This window comes from Vanellus vanellus (genome assembly GCF_965231255.1).
Source record: "Vanellus vanellus genome assembly, chromosome: 4".
Lineage (NCBI taxonomy): Eukaryota > Metazoa > Chordata > Aves > Charadriiformes > Charadriidae > Vanellus > Vanellus vanellus.
The window spans coordinates 82,883,203-82,901,943 of record NC_138909.1 but is presented as its reverse complement, the minus strand read 5'-3'; the positions used below and the strand labels follow the sequence as shown (position 1 = coordinate 82,901,943).

At 40.0% G+C, this 18,741-nt stretch overlaps 1 protein-coding gene across 1 annotated transcript in view; it reads right to left on the bottom strand.

Annotated features, from left to right (window-relative positions):
* The window catches only part of LOC309671411 (vascular endothelial growth factor C-like), a gene marked incomplete at its 5' end in the record, with an annotated part of 83,666 nt that overhangs the window by 15,562 nt on the left and 49,363 nt on the right, over positions 1-18,741 (bottom strand). The window contains 2 exons of the mRNA XM_082482643.1: positions 6,109-6,299; positions 8,278-8,491. Coding sequence (XP_082338769.1) covers positions 6,109-6,299; positions 8,278-8,491 — 405 coding nt within the window. The remainder of the gene's footprint in view (positions 1-6,108; positions 6,300-8,277; positions 8,492-18,741) is intronic.

The following is an 18,741-nucleotide window of genomic DNA, read 5'->3' as shown; positions in this document are numbered from 1 at the left end:
CACAAAGCTTCATTTCTCTTCCCTCTTTTTGGGCTCTTTGGCATAATTTTTGGCATTCTGGCACACGCACATCTTGTCCCAGCTACTTTTGGATCAGCCAGGTTCCTTCCATCTCAACGTGATAAAGGTGGGCGTATCAATGACAGGCTCTCCCTAGAAGATGGGATTTGGGTGCCTAGATCTGAAACTGCATCAGACTTTTGTTCAGTTCCAAGTTATAAAGTGTTTGGGTGACAAATATATCCACATCTCCTAACAATTCCATTTGCTTCCTAGGTCTCTAGGAGGTATGCAGACAGTTTCAAAGGTAACAAAACACACATTCCTAATACAAACGAGTGTCATATCCTTTACCTAAAATAAGGGAACATGATTTTTTTTTTTTTCAGAGGAATAAAAAGAATCCAAATTTTTGTTTTGTTGATAAAGCCATACACTCTTCTCTCTCACTCTGGTCTAAGAAGAAGCAGAACTACGGCTTTTGCTGAAGTTTCAAAGCAAAAAGCTAAAAAGTAAAACAACACATCAAGCTGAGTCAGGTGTCTGGCAGAGAAAATTTTAATCCCTATTGAAAAAGAACAGCAAAGTTAGGCTGAGAATGACGTTAGCGTTTATAACGGAGTATATTGGATAATCTCACTATTTGGCTGCTTAAACTAGAGTTGTTTATCATTGAACAAGATCCCGTGTGAATATAAATGCTTTCTGCCCATTTTCTGTCTCATGAAAAAATTCAAGACCCTTGTACAGTAAATGGCTTAAATAGAAACTTTGTGCGAAAACCATGACAGCCATTGGTACTATATGGATTTTTTTAATAAAGTTTTGATTGCACGACATCTTTTTTTTTTATTATTTTTCAAGGAGATGTACTTTATGTAGTTCCCACTGACCATTATCAAGAGGACTTTATATCTGTCTTACAACCTAGCCAAATTTGAAATATTCATCTTCAGGAATGAAGGAAGGTCATTTTTCTTCATACATTTGGATTACGCAATCTGTAATAAGGTTTATTTTAGCCTTAATATTAACCTTTGTTCTACCGCACCAGCCAAAATTAAAAGGCAGCATAACCTACAGACCCAAACATCAGCTTCTATGCTTGTATTTTCTGCCTCCCAGTACAGACAGGTATATAATTAAAGAACTTTTCAGACTGAATCAAAGGTAAGTGAATAATTAGATCACTTTTACAATCATGTGTGCCACTACAAACATTTTTTTCCCCTGGGTTTTCATTCTTTTACACATCATTTTTTAAATCTTGAGGATCAGTGGATATGCTCTGTACTGTACTTCTCAGGTGAGAAGTACAGAAAGAGGACACCGGGCAAAGGTGCCTCTGAACTGCTCTACCCAACCAGACCTGGCCTTCGGCACTCCGCAACCTGCAACTACTGTGGTGCTAAGTGCACCAGACCCCCTTCCTCCCAACCTTGTTATTTCTTCAGCCATCCTTGCAAGAGCTCCCAGACCGGAGCTGCGTGGTCCCACAGACCACCCTGTAGAAGGCTCTTTTCAGTTCCCACACTGGCAGCGCTCTTCCTTTAGCCATTTATAGAGCTGGAGTGGAAAACAGAAACAAGGGTGGGAACACAGACTGGTCCACAACCTACAGCTTAGCATGATTTTAAACTTTAAAAAAAAAATAATGTAACAACAGACAGGAATCTCTGAATACGTGACCAAAAGCGCTATCAGAATTCCTGTAAAAAAAAAATAAATAAAAAAAATCCTATATATTCTTCCTCACCGCTCCTTAGGTAGGCATGTATTTTGGATTCACTGCATCGATAGCTCCTTCTATAGACTAGAAGGACTTCATGCCATGCTTTCCAGAAAAAAACTCTTGATTTACATACAAAGTATTTCTTTGCTTCAGTGGCTAAATTAATTTATTCAGCACTATCATCAGACATGCTAATACCCATTGTAACAGCACACATCAAATTATGATGATCATCACTGACTTCTGAAATATAAAATAATGAAAACTCTTATATTCATACCAGGATGAGGGAAGTTTATCATTCTAGATACTTTTCAAATAGAGGATTTATGTATGATTTTTTTTTTTCCAAGATTTACATTAACTATTCTTCTGATGGACTATGGTTTATTTTGGCAAGTTTCCCTTAAACTGATTGATTCTCAGTTTCCATCACTTGTGATCTTTGCACTTCCTAAAGTGTCAGTAAGGTTGGCCAAATGTAACCAGTGTACCAGAGCACAATATGTCTAAAGAGATTTTTAAGCTAAGGATATGACTGATATAAAACCCCTAAACATCTCTATACTGGAAAGAATGAAAATAAGCTATGTGAAAAATGGTACATCATCATTATTTACTTTACTATCTATCTTTTTCAATAAAAAACAAAACAAAACAAAACAAAACCCAACCGTTATTTCAAGGCTTATGTGTGACACAACAGGTAACTTATCTGATATAATATATTCCATATCTGTTTAATGTGCTTGGGTTCCTCATTCTATCTTTTTCTATTTTAATCGCTTTTTTTCCCCCCGAAATTTTAACAAAAAACATTTGGAATTTATACTGATATATCTCCCACTATTAATAGTACCTACTATATCAGAGAATCCTAGAATGGCTTGGGTTGGAAGGGACCTTAAAGATCATCTAGTTCCAACCCGCTACACTATATCATTACAATCATCACTGTAACATAGAAAAAATGCATGGGAAAAGGCCTAAATGGTAAAGTTCAAAAAGACTGAAAATTCTTGTGACATATGTATCTCCAAATTGTGTAAAGGAACACCACGTACATCTCAAATATGGCAAACAATTTCAAGCTGTTAGCTTGTTTCCTGTGAGAACAGCTCCTCTAAATCTTATTTCAAACTGCTTAGAAAGATGTTTTCCCTTGAGGGACTGTTAGTGTAACCATGAAACATGAAGATTTAGGACCTTCACATCAAATGATCTGAAAGAAGCCAAAAACCTGTCCATCCTGCCAGGCAAGAGGAAGAATGGAGTGGGATGGGATGGCTCTTTGACATCTGCTCACTGCTTCCCTTCAACCTATAAGCAAGTACCTACAGGTAGGGCATTAAAAACTACAGCTGAGGGACAGGCTGTCGCTGCACCAGGTAGTTCCAATCTCTGCAACTGCAGTTGAATTACTCATGTCATGGAAACAGAGAACAGCCCTTTGAGTAATAATGAATTAGCGAATAAACCAACACAACCACACCACAAAACCAAAACCCAACCGGCCACCCTCCCCACAGACCTTCATCAGACAAGCCACCACTTAAAGCTGGGCTGGTGCGGTGTCATGTGTGAAGGAGAAGGAAAAGATCTACTGCATCTTATGAATTAGCCTAGGGTGTCCTCACATGTTTTCACAGACCTTGCACCACATATTAATTAAGAAATTGTCTCATATTATAGAATCATAGAATCATAGAACGGTTTAGGTTGGAAGGGACCTTGAAGATCATCGAGTTCCAACCCCCCTGCCATGGGCAGGGACACCTCCCACCAGACCAGGTTGCCCAAGGCCACCTCCAGCCTGGCCTTGAACACCTCCAGGGATGGGGCCTCAACAGCCTCTCTGGGCAACCTGTTCCAGTGCTGCACCACCCTCACAGTGAAAAACTTCTTCCTAAATATCCCAATCATGACTGCATAAACACCCCTTAGCAACTACAGAAACAGTTTTTGTGGAAAAAAATGGTATTAAAAGCAAAGCAGAACACTTTTCTGTTTGTCTCTTAATAAAGTTGAGTAGCTAGAAAGGAGGAGCCCAGCCCGAACTAGAGAACTACTACCCTCTCTCTGGACCACCACAGTGTTCCACAAGCCAATCTGGGAACATCTGACCTAGCCCGTTCTCCTGCCAGTCAATGATTTGCGCCCCATAAAAGTAACTTCTATGCTTAGCTCTTTTCTTTTTCATTTATTTTCATGAAAGCTGATATCAGCTTTCTTTAGATTTTAATGCCTGGAACCACAGAGCTTGCCCTCACAGTAAGACCTCCAACTGAAACTTTAATTTCCCATTGAGCACTTTTTTTTTGCAGGGTGAACAGTATGAAGTTATCATCTTACGCATTTTATGCACCAAAAATAAAGCTAAAAAAAAATGGTGACTTATGAAAAAAAAAAGGCAAAAGATGCCTGGTTACTAACCATTTCTTCTCATTTCATTCAGGAAATAAAAGGAAAACAGTAGTGAAAATAGGTGTGTAGGGTACCTGAATTCCACAGAAGGGTCTTGAATCCAATACTTTTTTCTTCCTAATTCTCATCTGATATAGGGTAAGCTGTGGTCACATAACTTTAAAAAGATTTGAGATGATGACAGATGAAGAGATATAGCTATAGCTCTCTTCCTTTATAAGGGTATTTTTAAAACTGCATTCTGTCAAGGACCAGATAAAACTGGAAAGCAGAAGCAAGATAGAAAACTCGGAGATTAAATCGCTTGCTTTTATAGCATAGGTAAGAAAACAAAACAATGCTATTGCCTCTTTCTTCTTTCTGGTAAATCCTTTAACATTTTCCTTTTCAGAGTCTCTCAAATCTTTGACTACTCCTGTATCATATCATCACCAACGACATCAAGAACTTAAAAAAGAAACTCGATACTAGTCTAAAGATTTTCTACTAGGCAAAACCAAAATTATTTCACTCAATAGATATGAATAGATAAATAGAATGGGATTATTTACCCCAAACTGACACGGTGCTCAAAGACCAGGAAATCTGTGCTAAATGCAACAACTCTCTCTGTAACTAGATCATCCTTCAGTCAAGTAAGCTCAATTTCATAAATACATTAAAAAAAAAAAAAGAGGTCGTATTTCTTGGTTTACAACATGAAAATTATATTTGCATCTTTCAAGCAACTGGAATTAAGACAGCTCTTTGGGGGAATAACTATGAGCTTGAATAAGTGTTGTAGTTTTCCTTGTTTAAGCTATTTAAGTCGTGTTATTCCTGGGCTGTGTGGCTGTCTACCACTACTTTAAATTTAGGATCGAAAATTCTTGGTAGAATATACCATTTCAGATAGACAGTAGTGGTTTAAGAAATTTGGACAGAAAAAAAAAAAATTTTTTTTTTTTTTTTTTCTGTGTTCTTTACATCCCCTTTTCCTAATCCCCTCGCAGGAAGGCTCAGAGCACTAAGAAGCTTCACGTTAAAGGAATGACATTTCCACGGGCCAGGATTTTACAGTTGGCTCTGCAGTTGGGTACCATCCTCATAAACATGTACTGCATCTTCAGCTAGACGAATCTAGTCGAAAAAGGAAGCAGGATTTACACTAAAATTAGTTTTCTTCCAAGTAGCAGAAAGAGGAGCTAAAAAGCGGAAAAGCCCACAACCAACAAAAAACCTACCGAATACTGTACCGCAAGCAAAATACCCTGGAAAACATTTTGAAGTATGACTATTTTTACACTTTTTTTTTTTTTTTTGAGGGAAATGTTGTAAGATAATTGCGATAATCCTTACAGCTACTTAAAACAGAATAGCGCACGTATGCTTTTCCTTTAGAGGCAGCTCACAGGCATCGTCTCAGCACGCTCCTACCTCATCACCAGCCCTGAACTTCAAGAATAAAAACCGCACATACACCTGAGGAAGATGCACCAAAACAAAAGCAATAGGTACACGATACTAACATCTCTTAATACAGTACAGTTCAGTTCCTAAAAGGCTTTATTTGCAACACGTATCCTGTCTGCACATGTCCTTTAACAGTCTTCACTTAACAGAATTATGGGCTACTTTTCCAGAGAGTGCTTGCCTCGTACAGCAGGCAAATAGTAGATGCAAAAAAAAAAAAAAAAAAAAAAAAAGGATAGAATTAAGCTTCATGGATAATCTCAAAACTGAGAACGGGACATCATAATTTTTCATTTTTCATAAAGAAGAGAAAAGAAAAATACATTTGGGGGAATAGAGTGTTAACCATTTTCTTCCCGGTGGTAGTCTCTTTAGCTGTTTTTCTTGTGTATTCTGGAATTGATTTTTTTTCCATCCCCATAGCAGCAATAAGAAGGTTTAAAATACGCACGATCACAAACGGATTTGCAAGGAGCACTGTAATAAGAGTGAGAACTTACCGTCTTGCTGATGTAATTTGTGCTGATATTCATACACTGGAGTCCTTCGCTATTGCAGCAACCTCCACATCTGTAGATGGATACACATGGGGGTTTAAAGAAGGTGTTTGTAGTTGCTCCAAACTCTTTTCCCACATCCACACACACTTCACGTGGCATGCACTGAGTTTTTCTCCATTCAGTATCAATACCTGCCAAGTTATAGGGAATTTCATTTGTTATAAAGTAACTGTTTAAAAACAATACTCTCTTGCAGGAAGATCGTAGGATTTTGTTTTTAAAGTTTTGAACCAGATTATGTATTGCTGGAGTCACACCCTTTATTCAGTGAAACACACATCTCTCTGTGTTAACTTCCAGCTAATTTTTCTTCTTCGTAGAGATGCGACATGTTGTCATGGAGCAGAAGAAAAGTCGCAGTGGAGCTAAGGCAACCTAACAAGGTTGGGCAGATCTTACGACATAGAATCATAGAATGGTGTGGGTTGGAAGCTTCCTTCCAACCCACACCATTCTATGATTCTGTGATTCTACAGTCCACCCCCCTGCCCTGGGCAGGGACACCTCCCCCCAGCCCAGGTTGCTCCAAGCCCTGTCCAACCTGGCCTTGAACACCTCCAGGGATGGGGCAGCCACAGCTCCTCTGGGCAACCTGCACCAGGGGCTCACCACCCTCATTGTAAAAGATGTCTTCCTTATATGTAGTCTAAATCTTCCCTATTTTAGTTTAAAGCCATTACCCCTTGTCCTATCGCTACAGGCCCTGCTGAAAAGTTCGTCCCCATCTTTCCTGTAGCCCCTTTAGGCACTGGAAGGGGCTCTAAGGTCTCCCCGGAGCCTTCTCTTCTCCAGGCTGAACCCCCCCACCTCTCTCAGCCTGTCCTCCCAGCAGAGGGGCTCCAGCCCTCGGAACACCTTTGTGGCCTCCTCTGAACAAGTCCATGTCCTTCTTATGTTGGGGGCCCCAGAGCTGGCGGGAGGGCCTCCCCAGAGGGGAGCAGAGGGGCAGACTCCCCTCCCTCGTCCTGCTGGCCAGCAGATAAAGCTGTACATGTCCTTTCTCCTATGCCTGGGGTGAGTCTCACTTTGAGTGAAGTCTGAAGAAGTAGTGCGCATCTCCACAAAGTAATTTTAACCGGTCCAACGCAGTTCTTCACTTGGATACTATTTACTAAAAACATTAAATTTGATGCCTACACACTTAACATGAAATCAATTTGAATGTATGTTTACTTTATAATGTATAGTATAATGTAACCCAAAAGGTTATTATTCAGTAATTATATACACCATATGATTTAATCTGGAAGGTGATATTTGTGCCCAGATTATCCACACAAATTTGGGCAAACACTTAATATCGTGTTCTACAGCCTTTTGCCAAATACCATCTCACACTGAAAGCCGTGAAGCCGTGAGGCTTGCAGCGATACAGGCCCCTTTATTCTCTCTTGGCACTACTTTTTGGTAGCACATTCAGCAAAACCGGAAATTTCACCTAATGTGCATCTTGAAGTCTCCATTAAGGTACATGGTTTCCACTATCGTGTCAAAAAATACACCTCCTGCTATAAATCCTGCGCTTCTCTGGCTGCGAGCACTTGCTTAAACTGTAAGCTAACATATTTTTATCTGAATAACTACGGGGTATCCATCTATTTCTTTGAAAGCCGTTTTTTTCTGGTTTGAGCGTAACGTCACGACAACTGCCCACTCGTAACAGGAAAAAGCCACAAGTGGACTATTCGGCGTCCTAAAGCGAGAACGCGTAAGAGAAGAAAGCATTACCAGCCGTGACGTAATTGCAGAAAATGAGCGGGAACACTTCAGTGAATCCACCCGTTAGTGCCCTCTTTGCTTTCTGCAAAACCGTTACGGCCTCTACAAAGCAGGATTCCTCACAGCTGCAGACAAACACGTAACGTCCTATATCTACCGAGCTGAGACAGCAGTCTATACCGTTCTTACAACGGATGCACCAAAAATACAGCTGCGGAGCCATTTATTTCATTATGGAAGGCTGAGCATCAAAGATTTTATGTTACAGATGTGACATCAAATCAAATTGCTGAGGTTGGTTTACGGACCATGCTTAGCTTTTGAAATACGGAGAAGCCTGCGGATTTTAATTTATTGTGTGTTAGAAGGTGTTTTGTCCCCTGTACTTACTTTTCAGGATCTCTGCATTATAGTGTGCTGCGGCAAATTTCAGGGAATCATCTGATCTCGTGTCAAAGGTGGAGTGTTCCCTGTTGTGTTGCCAACCTCCTTTCCTCAATTGACATTTGAACATTTTCCAGTATTCTGGGTAAAGTACTGTCATGAGTTCATCCACACTGGACACAGACCGCAACTGCTCTTCCAGGTCTTTGCTTGCATGAGCCTGTCAAAGTAACACGCAAGATTAATTACTTTCTCTATTACGCGAGGTTTGCTGGAAACTAGCCTGAAAAACAACTCAAACATTGCAAAATAAAGCTGCGCTCAAAGGGGTCCTCATCACAACAACTGCTTTTGTCAGCCAATGACAACTGTACTATATCGACGAATATTGAACTGTTTCGCTTCTGCCGCTACTTCGTTATCATACTTGTAGTTCAAAACTTCGGCGTGAGAAAAGAGCTATAGAATTAAGCCTATAAAAGTACCATTTGCAGATTGAAAAAAAAAAAAAGTGCATTTTGATCCTGGAAAGAAAAGTTTTCATGATAACATTTTGAACGCTTAAACCCCCAAATATTTAAATCATGTTTATGTTATTTAATTTTACATACTCTTAAAGTAAAACCAAATTTTTGCTCATTTTCCCTTAGTCCAGGAAAATTCAAACACCCAGAAATGCAAAAATGGTGAAATTAGAAAAAAGACGACAATCGTTCACGTTATTTTGTACCTTTTAAGGGAAAATCTTAATAAGCAAATTCTATTATAAAACACTAATCCTTAAATCAATAGGAGTCAAGCACTTTGGTACCTTTTAGAATCTGAACTGCACACTCCCTCACCGCTAAGAGTTTCAGCAGAAACTCTTCAGGACTCTAAGCACCACACTCCTTAACTTCTTGTTTCAAGAGTAGCCTCAAAAACCCGTAAATTGCGCTTTCTTATCTGCTGGCTCTTACACAAACTCACTGCAATTCCATTTTCCTAAACTACTCGGATTTACACTCTAATTTCTCTCTCATCTGGAAGACGTGCCTGGAGGATGCAACAACATATTGCATCAAAGGACTGCTGGTATTCCCTGCCCACCCCCTCTCATCCATGAATCGTTGACTTCCCAAAGGGAAGGGCAGAAAGGAGAAGGAAAAGCAGCGAAGGACCTTTCGCCACCTTCTCAGCCTAGGTGGCCCTTAGATGGCAGTATGAGCCACAAAATATAGAGGTACACTTCGTAACAAGTGTCTAGCGACTGGCTGCAGGCTCTACCACAGAACTGCTGCCCTGGGCCAAGAAACGCCAGGCTGTAACAGCGTAAAACTCTGCCTAAAACCAGGAAAAATGAAACTATAGAAACTGAAATGTAAGGTTTCTCATCGAAGTCCACTATTAACACAAAAAACCTGAATTCTTTCAATTAAGCTAATTTGAACACTACGCAAGTAAAACGACAGGTTCTGAAATAGCTCACCCGAACCAGAACTGCTCCGTGTCTCACAACCAACCGAGAGGGTATGAAACGGCACGCGATCTCGCATCCTTACCAGGTACCAAACCCAGGAGCGACGCCTTGGTAAGGCAGAGTCACAGACCTCATTTCTGCAGCCACAGAAGCCAAAGCTAATACAGATTTCAAAGTCATTCTATACATCCAAGTGTTATGGAGTGAAAAATAACGTTTTCACTAAAGCCTTGCTAACCGTGGTGTCACAACAGGCTATGTCCTGGGAGATTTCAACAATCAAGCTATCAGTCTCAGAAATGCGCTCATTCAGGACTTCATCTCTTTCCTCGCCTCCGTAGGAAGGGTCAACTCTGACCCAAGCCACCCAGCAAGGAGTATCTTGGGACCTTGCCTTCAAATTTCTTGGCACCACGGAGCATCTCGCTGCCCACCAGCCCCGCTCTCCTCGCAGGACACCACACAGGTTCTCCATCAGTGGGTCACGGACAAAAATCCAAGCTGAACAACCAACTCGTCCCCTGCCACGCGATGGGAATACGCGTGGCACGGGAGGTCACGGCACGGAGGTGGCGCACGGATCCTGTCCCAAGGCCAGGCCATTATGTAAAAGGCACAGGAATGGAAATTGTGTTTAGTCACCCCGTAGCTGATCCTAGGAGGTCCCAGCAGATCATGGGGGTGACAAGGGAAGAGAATCCAACCAAAGGTTCAACAACCTTTGATGAATCCCTTAAAAGCCCACTGTAGACAAGATGTTGGCTATTGCTGTTTCAGATATTCGAGGTACAGGCCTAGATCATCAGAAAAATAAGTACTGAAACTCAAAAGTACTTAATTGACGAGAAGCCAGGGTATGGAGTGAGAAAGAGGTTATATTTTTTAGAAAGGGTGTGTGTTGATGAAATCCTCTCTGATCAGGAAATCAAGTCAGATCTTTCCAGCTGGACAGAAAATTTGGTGTACACATATAAAATATGTATGAATATAAGGCAAAACATGAAGAAATTAGTTGCTTTAATAAAGTACTGTATCAAATTTAATAAAGTATCGTTCTGAAATGCATTTCTTCCTGGATATTCCATGGGCCAGAGTGCCACGCGAAGGATAGAGAATACTGCCTACAACATGAAGTAATCACTTAATGTGAACAAAAGGAGAACAATTTCTGGAGCAGATATATAACATCTTTTTTTTTTTTTAAAAAATGAATCATCATTACTGCAGCAGAATTATCTTCTGCTTTGTTTAATAAAGCCATTTCCTTGTAAAGATGGCTTCAATTTAAACTTACAAATACACTGTGGGAAACCAACTCCATCACTAGAGGGCTTTTGTTCTCTCCCATCTGCTGATTTAGCAAGAAAGGGAGAAGGAAATCCACACTACAGTATATGCAGTGCCCAGGGTTAGGGGAGGAAAAAAAAGAAGAATAGAAAATAGATGTTGATTTTCCAATATGTTTCCAATATTACCTTGACGCACAGATCAATGATCTCTTCCTGCTATATCCACTGTAAGTCTGTGCAAGGCATGCATTTTTGAACTGCAGCGAATTCCTCTCATCTGTGACAAAGTGTTTAAAGGAGCATACGTGTGAGGAGCCTGTGGAGTGATTGAGTTTTGTGCAACAGTCAAACTTTATTGTTGACATGAACATCAAACTAAATCCTAAGTTCTGGTGGATTACAAAAGTGTGTCCTGCATACAATAAAAGCATCCTATCATTCAGGATTGTTAAAAAGAGTTTCTAAATTTTTAAGAGAGGAATGTACCTGCTTCTGTAAATATGATAGCTGTCTGGCAACATTTTTTATTTTGTCCAATTTTTGGTTAATTTCACAAAAATATACTGACTCCGTCCCTACCGTTTTATTCCAAATTCTTTGTTTTTTTCTTAATTGTGCATTGACTTTTAGTGTAGGACACTGAAAAAAAAAAAAAAAATCAAAACCTCAAAATCATTTTGCAATGGAAATCCAAACTTCAACACCTATTTAACATTTATACTTAGACACAAAGTAAGCGACATCAACAAAAATGTAATACAAATCAGAGCAGCTCTAATTTTTCACTAATCTTATGCAAGCCCAGATAAGTGAAGTTTGGAAAGAAATACTGCTTGTAGATGTAATTACTGTCACCAAGCCAGTTATTGCCAAATGTAATCTTACATTAAAAAAAAAGAGAAAAAAAATACTAAATAATTGATCTATTGTCTGAAAGCAATATAATGTTAACAAATGTTTTGATAAGAGTAATTCTGCAACTTTTAGGACTAAAGTAAGCCTTTTGATAAACGCAGACAGTCCACTGGTTTTCATAGGGATCAGCTGCAGGGCACTCCATGTGGAATCCTGGACCAACCGCTTAAAGCTTTCCTGGCAGCGCATTCTGGGACCCGTGTTCTTCGTGGAGAAGGAAGCAGGAAAGCAGCGCCATCATGGCCTGCAGAGGAAGGAGTTTTCCCTGTCCCGTGTTTTCTATTTTCCTTGCTCTTTTAAGTTAAAGAGTTGGGTTTTGTTGTTTTTTTGTTGGGTTTTTTTTTTTTTTACACCACCACTCACTTCATAAGGATTTATTGTTGTCCTTTCGTTGGCCATTCCACTGTTTTTCTCATTTTTACATATTATCAATGTTGTCTTGCATGATGACCTAAAGATGCTAGAAGCTATACTTTGGAGAAAGATGGTGACTAAACCTTTGACAAGCCAATCTCTACAAGAGGATAGATGATATTGAGCAAAATAACAAGTTAAAAATACAAGAATGAATGGAGAATACAGTAAAGCCAAGCTTGCGCCGTTTTACTTTGTCCACATCATTTCCCGAGGAACGGGGGAAATGGCAAATACACACATAAATAAAGTAATAAAACTTGGTGACAAGCTCTCTCACACTATTATTTATCTAACTTAGGAACATTTTATTCCGTCAAAGTATGTTTTTCACAATGTGGGTTTCCGCTGCGTGCTATGTCCAGTTTTTCATAAAATTATAGCTTGCAGGAGGAGAGGCAGGATACCAAATAGGCTCTATACCCATTAACGAAATCAAATCTATAATAGATTTTCCATGCATTACATTATTTGTCTTCCACATGTCCCCAGTGTCTGTCCCTATTATTAATAACAAAGGTCAGAACACTTAATATTTGGCAGCATGCTTGACACATAATTGATGGTGCAATGTGCTATAACAGTACTTTACGCATCTGCTCCGATTATAGTTGTCAGCTCAGTTCGTTCTCAAGGACTTTGTTGACAATTCTTAATAGGAAAATGCTGTCCATAAAATCCTCCATTTTAACATGTTTGTATATTGTATTTATTGACTGACTGAAACGCATTAAAAATCAAGTAGTTAAATTCTAACGTTGAAACAAACTGTGCGAGCAAATGGAAATATTGCAAAAGAAAAGTATGTACAAACACTTCACTTGCATAATATTTTATTGCAGTTTTCATGTATTCCAGCATTAGTCTTTTTGGAAGTTGATGCTTTGATGCTAGTAAAAAAAAAAAAAAAAGAAAATGTCCTAATTAATTATCTTAGCCACAGTTAATAAATTCAGCTATATTATCTACCTAAACAATCACATTAGAATAGCCCTGATTTTTCTCTCATATGCACCAATTTGTCACTAGTAAAACTGAAAGACTGTCTGCAGTTGTAAACTTTGAAGTTACCATTCCATACCGCAACAAAGCGGTGCCTTACAGAAGTGAAACGGTAACAGCGAACAGAGTTTTTTTATTTCACGTTACTTTAAATAAGTAGTAAGACCCCTGCAGTTAATTTGAACTAAATCAAAACATCATGAGAACAGCAGAGAGATTAGAATCCGTCTCTGTTCCAAAGAGCGTACCGAGCACGTCAGACAAACATAACGAGTAAGAATGAAAGTATAAAATAAATAAAATGGTCTGAACTATATTATGCTTTAAGTGATCTCGATTCATGCTGGCATTTCAAATACCAAGAATAACACCAGGCAAAGAAAACAAATAAATGGTGGGTGGGGGGAGGAATGTACAAAGAGGATCTACAAGGTGAAAAAAAATGAGTTTGAGGAAAGAATTTGTTAAAAAGGAAGAAAAAATACATTGGCTATGAGGATAAGCTTAAGACTACAGAAGTTTCACTTCTATATTCCACAACACATTTTTTTTCTGTTGTCTGGAACATTTTTTGGGAGGAAGATGCATAAACTGCTAGAAAATCATCCTAAGCTTATGTTATTTAATATTGCTCTCCTGGTTATGAGTACTAGCATTTAAGCTGAGGTAGGTAATGTAAAATTTCCATCTTAAGGGAAATCCAATTTTTATGCAAAGCAGCATTTTTCAGGCAATATTTTATTTAGATATTCTTAGAAAATGCTGAGAAACATATCTAAGATTATAGATCGGCGCAAAGGCACATATGTTTGGTCCTTCATTCAAACATTTAGCAGCTGCCGAGGGTCTGACACGCACTTCTTGGCTGCGGCTTATTCCTCAAGTACCTGCATTCCTCAACGGTTCTCAACGTTCCCTAATAAAACGCCTGCACTTTCATACATTCAATGGGAATTACTTATGAAAATACCCTTTTTTGACCTGAATCTGATTTCCCTGGGAAGCAGAGAGAGAGGAAAAAAAAAATCCTTGCTCCCTTTCTAGAGCAACTCCCTGCTCTGCTGCCGGGTGTCCGCAGAAGCTTGTCTTCGGTGGCCAATTCTCCCAGGTTTCTATGAGCCTGGGCAATTAAAACATTGCTGTGGGTGACATGGTATCCGACACCACCGGAGATGGTAATGCCACAATGCCATAGAAGAAATCTATATGGCCTAGACATGCATACGTGTGCGCGTAGAAAAGGGAAAAGGTGTCGCTAAATACCGTTCCTGACCACGATGGAGATCCGGCTTGAGAAAGAGGTTGGTCGCACCTTAGCCAGACCCTGAACATCTATGACCTTTCTTGAAGCAACTTCACAACTTGATGACAGTAACAGAAAGGGGTTTGTTCTCAGGCACTTGAGCCCCATCTCTGAAATTTGCATCATTCCACAGCAGTAGTCTTCGACTTGCGGCCCTAAAACCCTGCAGCCTATTTCTGAGAACACAGCAAGTCATAATTGCCGAAGAAATGGTGAAAGTCAAGCCCTTTATCAATAGACTCGATTCACTATTCAGGAGCTTGCGCTAGATGAGCCTACAAATTAAAGGTCAAAGGCTGCACAGCAGTCACGGAAATTTGCGGGATAACCATTCGCTGTTTAAGTGCAGCTGCATCTGGATTCTTTAATTGATTCCCAGACTCGGGCCGGAGCTTCCAGCTAGCACTACAAATAGATTGGGAATCAATAAGGGTTTGGATTATTGCTGCCGAAAGGCTTACGTCTGATTAAATCTTGGGAGACGCCAGGCGGTGCGATCTGTACCAGCTGAGATTCGTGTCTTAGGTTTCTTGGTCATCCTCTGGTACAGTGAGCAGCGGTGACAAAGGCGGGGACCCTCGTGACTGGGCGCACGACCAGGAGAAAGAGGGAACCATTTGTAAGTAAAAACCACTTGTAAAGTAAAAATAAAAGACAACACTGTGAAAGCGAAGCACGCGATTCTGAAATTTCTCGGCTCCATTTCTTAAATACTTAGAAATTGAACTCAAACAAAAATTCTGGTTATAAGATCTTACTCTCTCGGAAAAACTTAACTGCCAGTTAAGCAATTTTTTAAAAAATGACTTGAATATTGCTATTTTTTTAAAAATACCCTGAAACCTTTTGTTTTCCTTCCAACAGTCAGACGCATCTCATTAAAATCAGTACCCAAGAATAAACTACCACGCCTTCAGAAGAAGATTGTTTATTTTCAGTCTTTACTGAGCTTTCATTGTATTATCATTACTTTTATTAGCAACCGCCTTTAGCTTTGTCAGTAAAAGCAAACAAATACGGAGACATTGAGGTGTTGGAGTGTGTCCAGAGAAGGGCTACAAAGGTGGTGAGGGGTCTGGAGCACAAATCTGATGAGGAACGACTGAGGGACCTGGAGAAGAGGAGGCTGAGGGGAGACCTTATCACCCTCTACAACTACCTGAAAGGAGGCTGTAGAGAGGTGGGGGCTGACCTCTTCTCCCTGGTGACACGCGATGGGACGAGAGGAAATGGGTTCGAGTTATGTCAGGGGAGGTTTAGATTGAATATTATGAAACACTTTTTCACGGAAAGGGTTATTAACCATTGGAAGAGGCTGCCCAGGGAGGAGGAGGGTTCGCCATCCCTGGAGGTGTTTAAAAAAGGTTAGAGGTGGTACCTGGGGACATGGTTTAGAAGTGGTTTTGTCAGGGGAGGGTAATGGTTGGACTTGGTGATCTTAAAGGTCCCTTCCAACCTCAGCGATTCTATGATTCTATGCGAAGGCAGCCGAGACCCTAATTACCCAGTGAGAATTAAGAGTTCTGGCCAGGTATCAAGTGATGGGCTTCAAAAAGGCAGTAGGTACAGTTGTAATGTAATGTTTTCTATTCTACAGGGTCAGTAATACATACAAAAATGTTTCATTAAGAGCTGCGATAAGAAATTGCACATTCTTAAGAGCATTTCTGAGTTGTGCAGAACACATACACTACAGTCTACGGGGTGTTCTCACTGTGATAAGAGTATTTAGTTTTCAGTTCAACTCTCTTGTTTATTCTTGAATTTTTAACAATGTGGCTGTTTATGGGACAGAAGGATTACAAGAACATGCCACCTCTTATCATCATTGTATAACTTCTCCTGCTGCTGAGGAACTTTCCTTTTCACCAAATTTTTAAATCCCTATTTGAAGCCCTGAGCCAATGTAATTAATCCATGGTCTAAATATTTAGCAACAGGTCACAGAAATTTCTTGAATTAATTATACTTTTTAAACAGTTCATAAAATAAATAATTTCACAGGCCATGAAATGAGATCAATTAGATTTCAAAGAAAAAGTTGAACTGTATTCCTAAACAAATGTCTTAATCTAACAGGACAGGATTTCTGTATTATTAAACAAGCCTCGCACAGTTTACAGATCTGTACAGAAATATTAATTAGAAGACCACCTACCTTGTCACACTGCCTATTTCAACAAATATTCCAGCTATAAACACAATACACTACTTAAAACTCAACACAAAGCTAAAGAATAAGGAGGAAGTTATAACACAGCAATTCCAGTTGCGAAATCAATAAATCATAACAAACAAACTTTGTATAAATGAAAAAGGAAACATAAAGGCTCTTAGAAACCTGGGCATTTTATTAAATTTTAGAGTTTCTAAGTGGATGCCATTGATGTTTCATTATTATCTGATTATTTTATGTAGCATCACGTTTCTTCAGTTCATTTTACACAAGCCATTAGAAAAAGTCTATTTGGTAACTCGAAGTAACACGCCAGACGCGCACATCGCCCAGCCAAGCCTTTGGTAACGCAGGTATTCCATGGTGAGATTTCATTAATAAACAAAATACCAGAAGCAGCTTTCGGTTTTGCTGTGAAAGCATTACCCAACTCTTTTATGTAGATGTTCTTTGCTAACGTAGGCGAAAGACAGAGATGATCTGAATTTCGTCAGACCTGCTGCCCACTGCCCACTTGTGCCCCCCCTCATAATCTGCGTTGGAAATGTGTTCCATCCTAAACTCTGTGCAGAACATTCTTTGGATCACCGTTTGACATCTGCTGTAGAGAAGTCACACAGAAACAAAACCACCTGGTTTAGACATTGAGCCGGTAATACTTTTTTCCATGCCCTTTGATGCTGCAGGAAAAAATAGCCAGACAACAGAGAAAAGCACTATCCAATCTTAATCCCAAAATTCCAAATGGATTAGAACTGTACAAAGAGAAGAAGATTTATTTTCAAGCCTTTGAGCACAACATTACGTTATAAAGCGTTTTAAAACCGAAAGACAATAACAAAACCCTTCGCCCACACACAAAGCCTTAACGTTCCATTAAGAGCAAATTATTGAAATCCAAGAAAATACGGCTAACGCGTCGATATCTGAGAACTACGGAATAGCGTGGCATGGAAGAACAGCGGTTTATTCTCGCTGCGTTTGACCAGCCCCTACCGGCTGCACCGCTCTCGGCAGCTGAGGTTTTCCTCTGGACAGAAAGGGGGACACGGTGTAAGGCACACCTCTGCTTTCCCCAACGGGGACAACCTCATCGCAAACTGCGGGAGAAAAGACGAGGAGCTCTGCGGGAGCTCTCACCTCCCTTACGAAGAACGGGGAGGGAAAAATAGAGAACAACAGGTTTTTCTGATGACAAAAAGAGAAGCAATGCTTGTGGATCGCTGGCGGAGAAAGCCGATTGTGCCATGTAAAACCTGAGAGGTATTAAGGGATTTGTCAGCAAGGCATGAGAGATGGGGGAGAGGCAAAAGAATCCTTGAGAACGGCAAATCCAAGAACGAGATTGAGACTCCGTCACAACTCCCTTTCATGCAAACCGAATCGGGAGAAATATACGTTGCCCATTATTTTTGGCTTAAATTATTCTGAATAGTGTATTGTACTGTACTGTTACTTAAAAAGGGTCAGGGAACATCGTCGGTATTAAACTAGACCCTGATTCGTACTGACAGGACCCAGAGTAATCCAATGCCGAACTTCTGTGTTATCAGAGGACTTTTTGAAGAAGGCTTGGCTGCAGAATGTAGTTTTTGCAAGAACAGATTGACAAAAGCGTGCCCTCAGCTATCGACTCCCACCGCGTCGCAGGAACACGCATAATCTCTGATGGTAGGTATAATATAACATCTCGAAATCCATGATAGTGCCATGAGCTGAAACTTGTCCTATAGCACCTTGCTGAGTTGCCTGCATTCTTACCCCGGCACAGAAACTAATGAAAAAGAAAATGGATTCATAGGGATTATATACGTTAAAGGGGGGCATACAGAGAGCAGGAAAAAAAAAAAGGAACAGAGGTTCTAGTTGTTCAAAGTCTGCGGAACGATGTAAAGAAGATGTTTAAAATAAG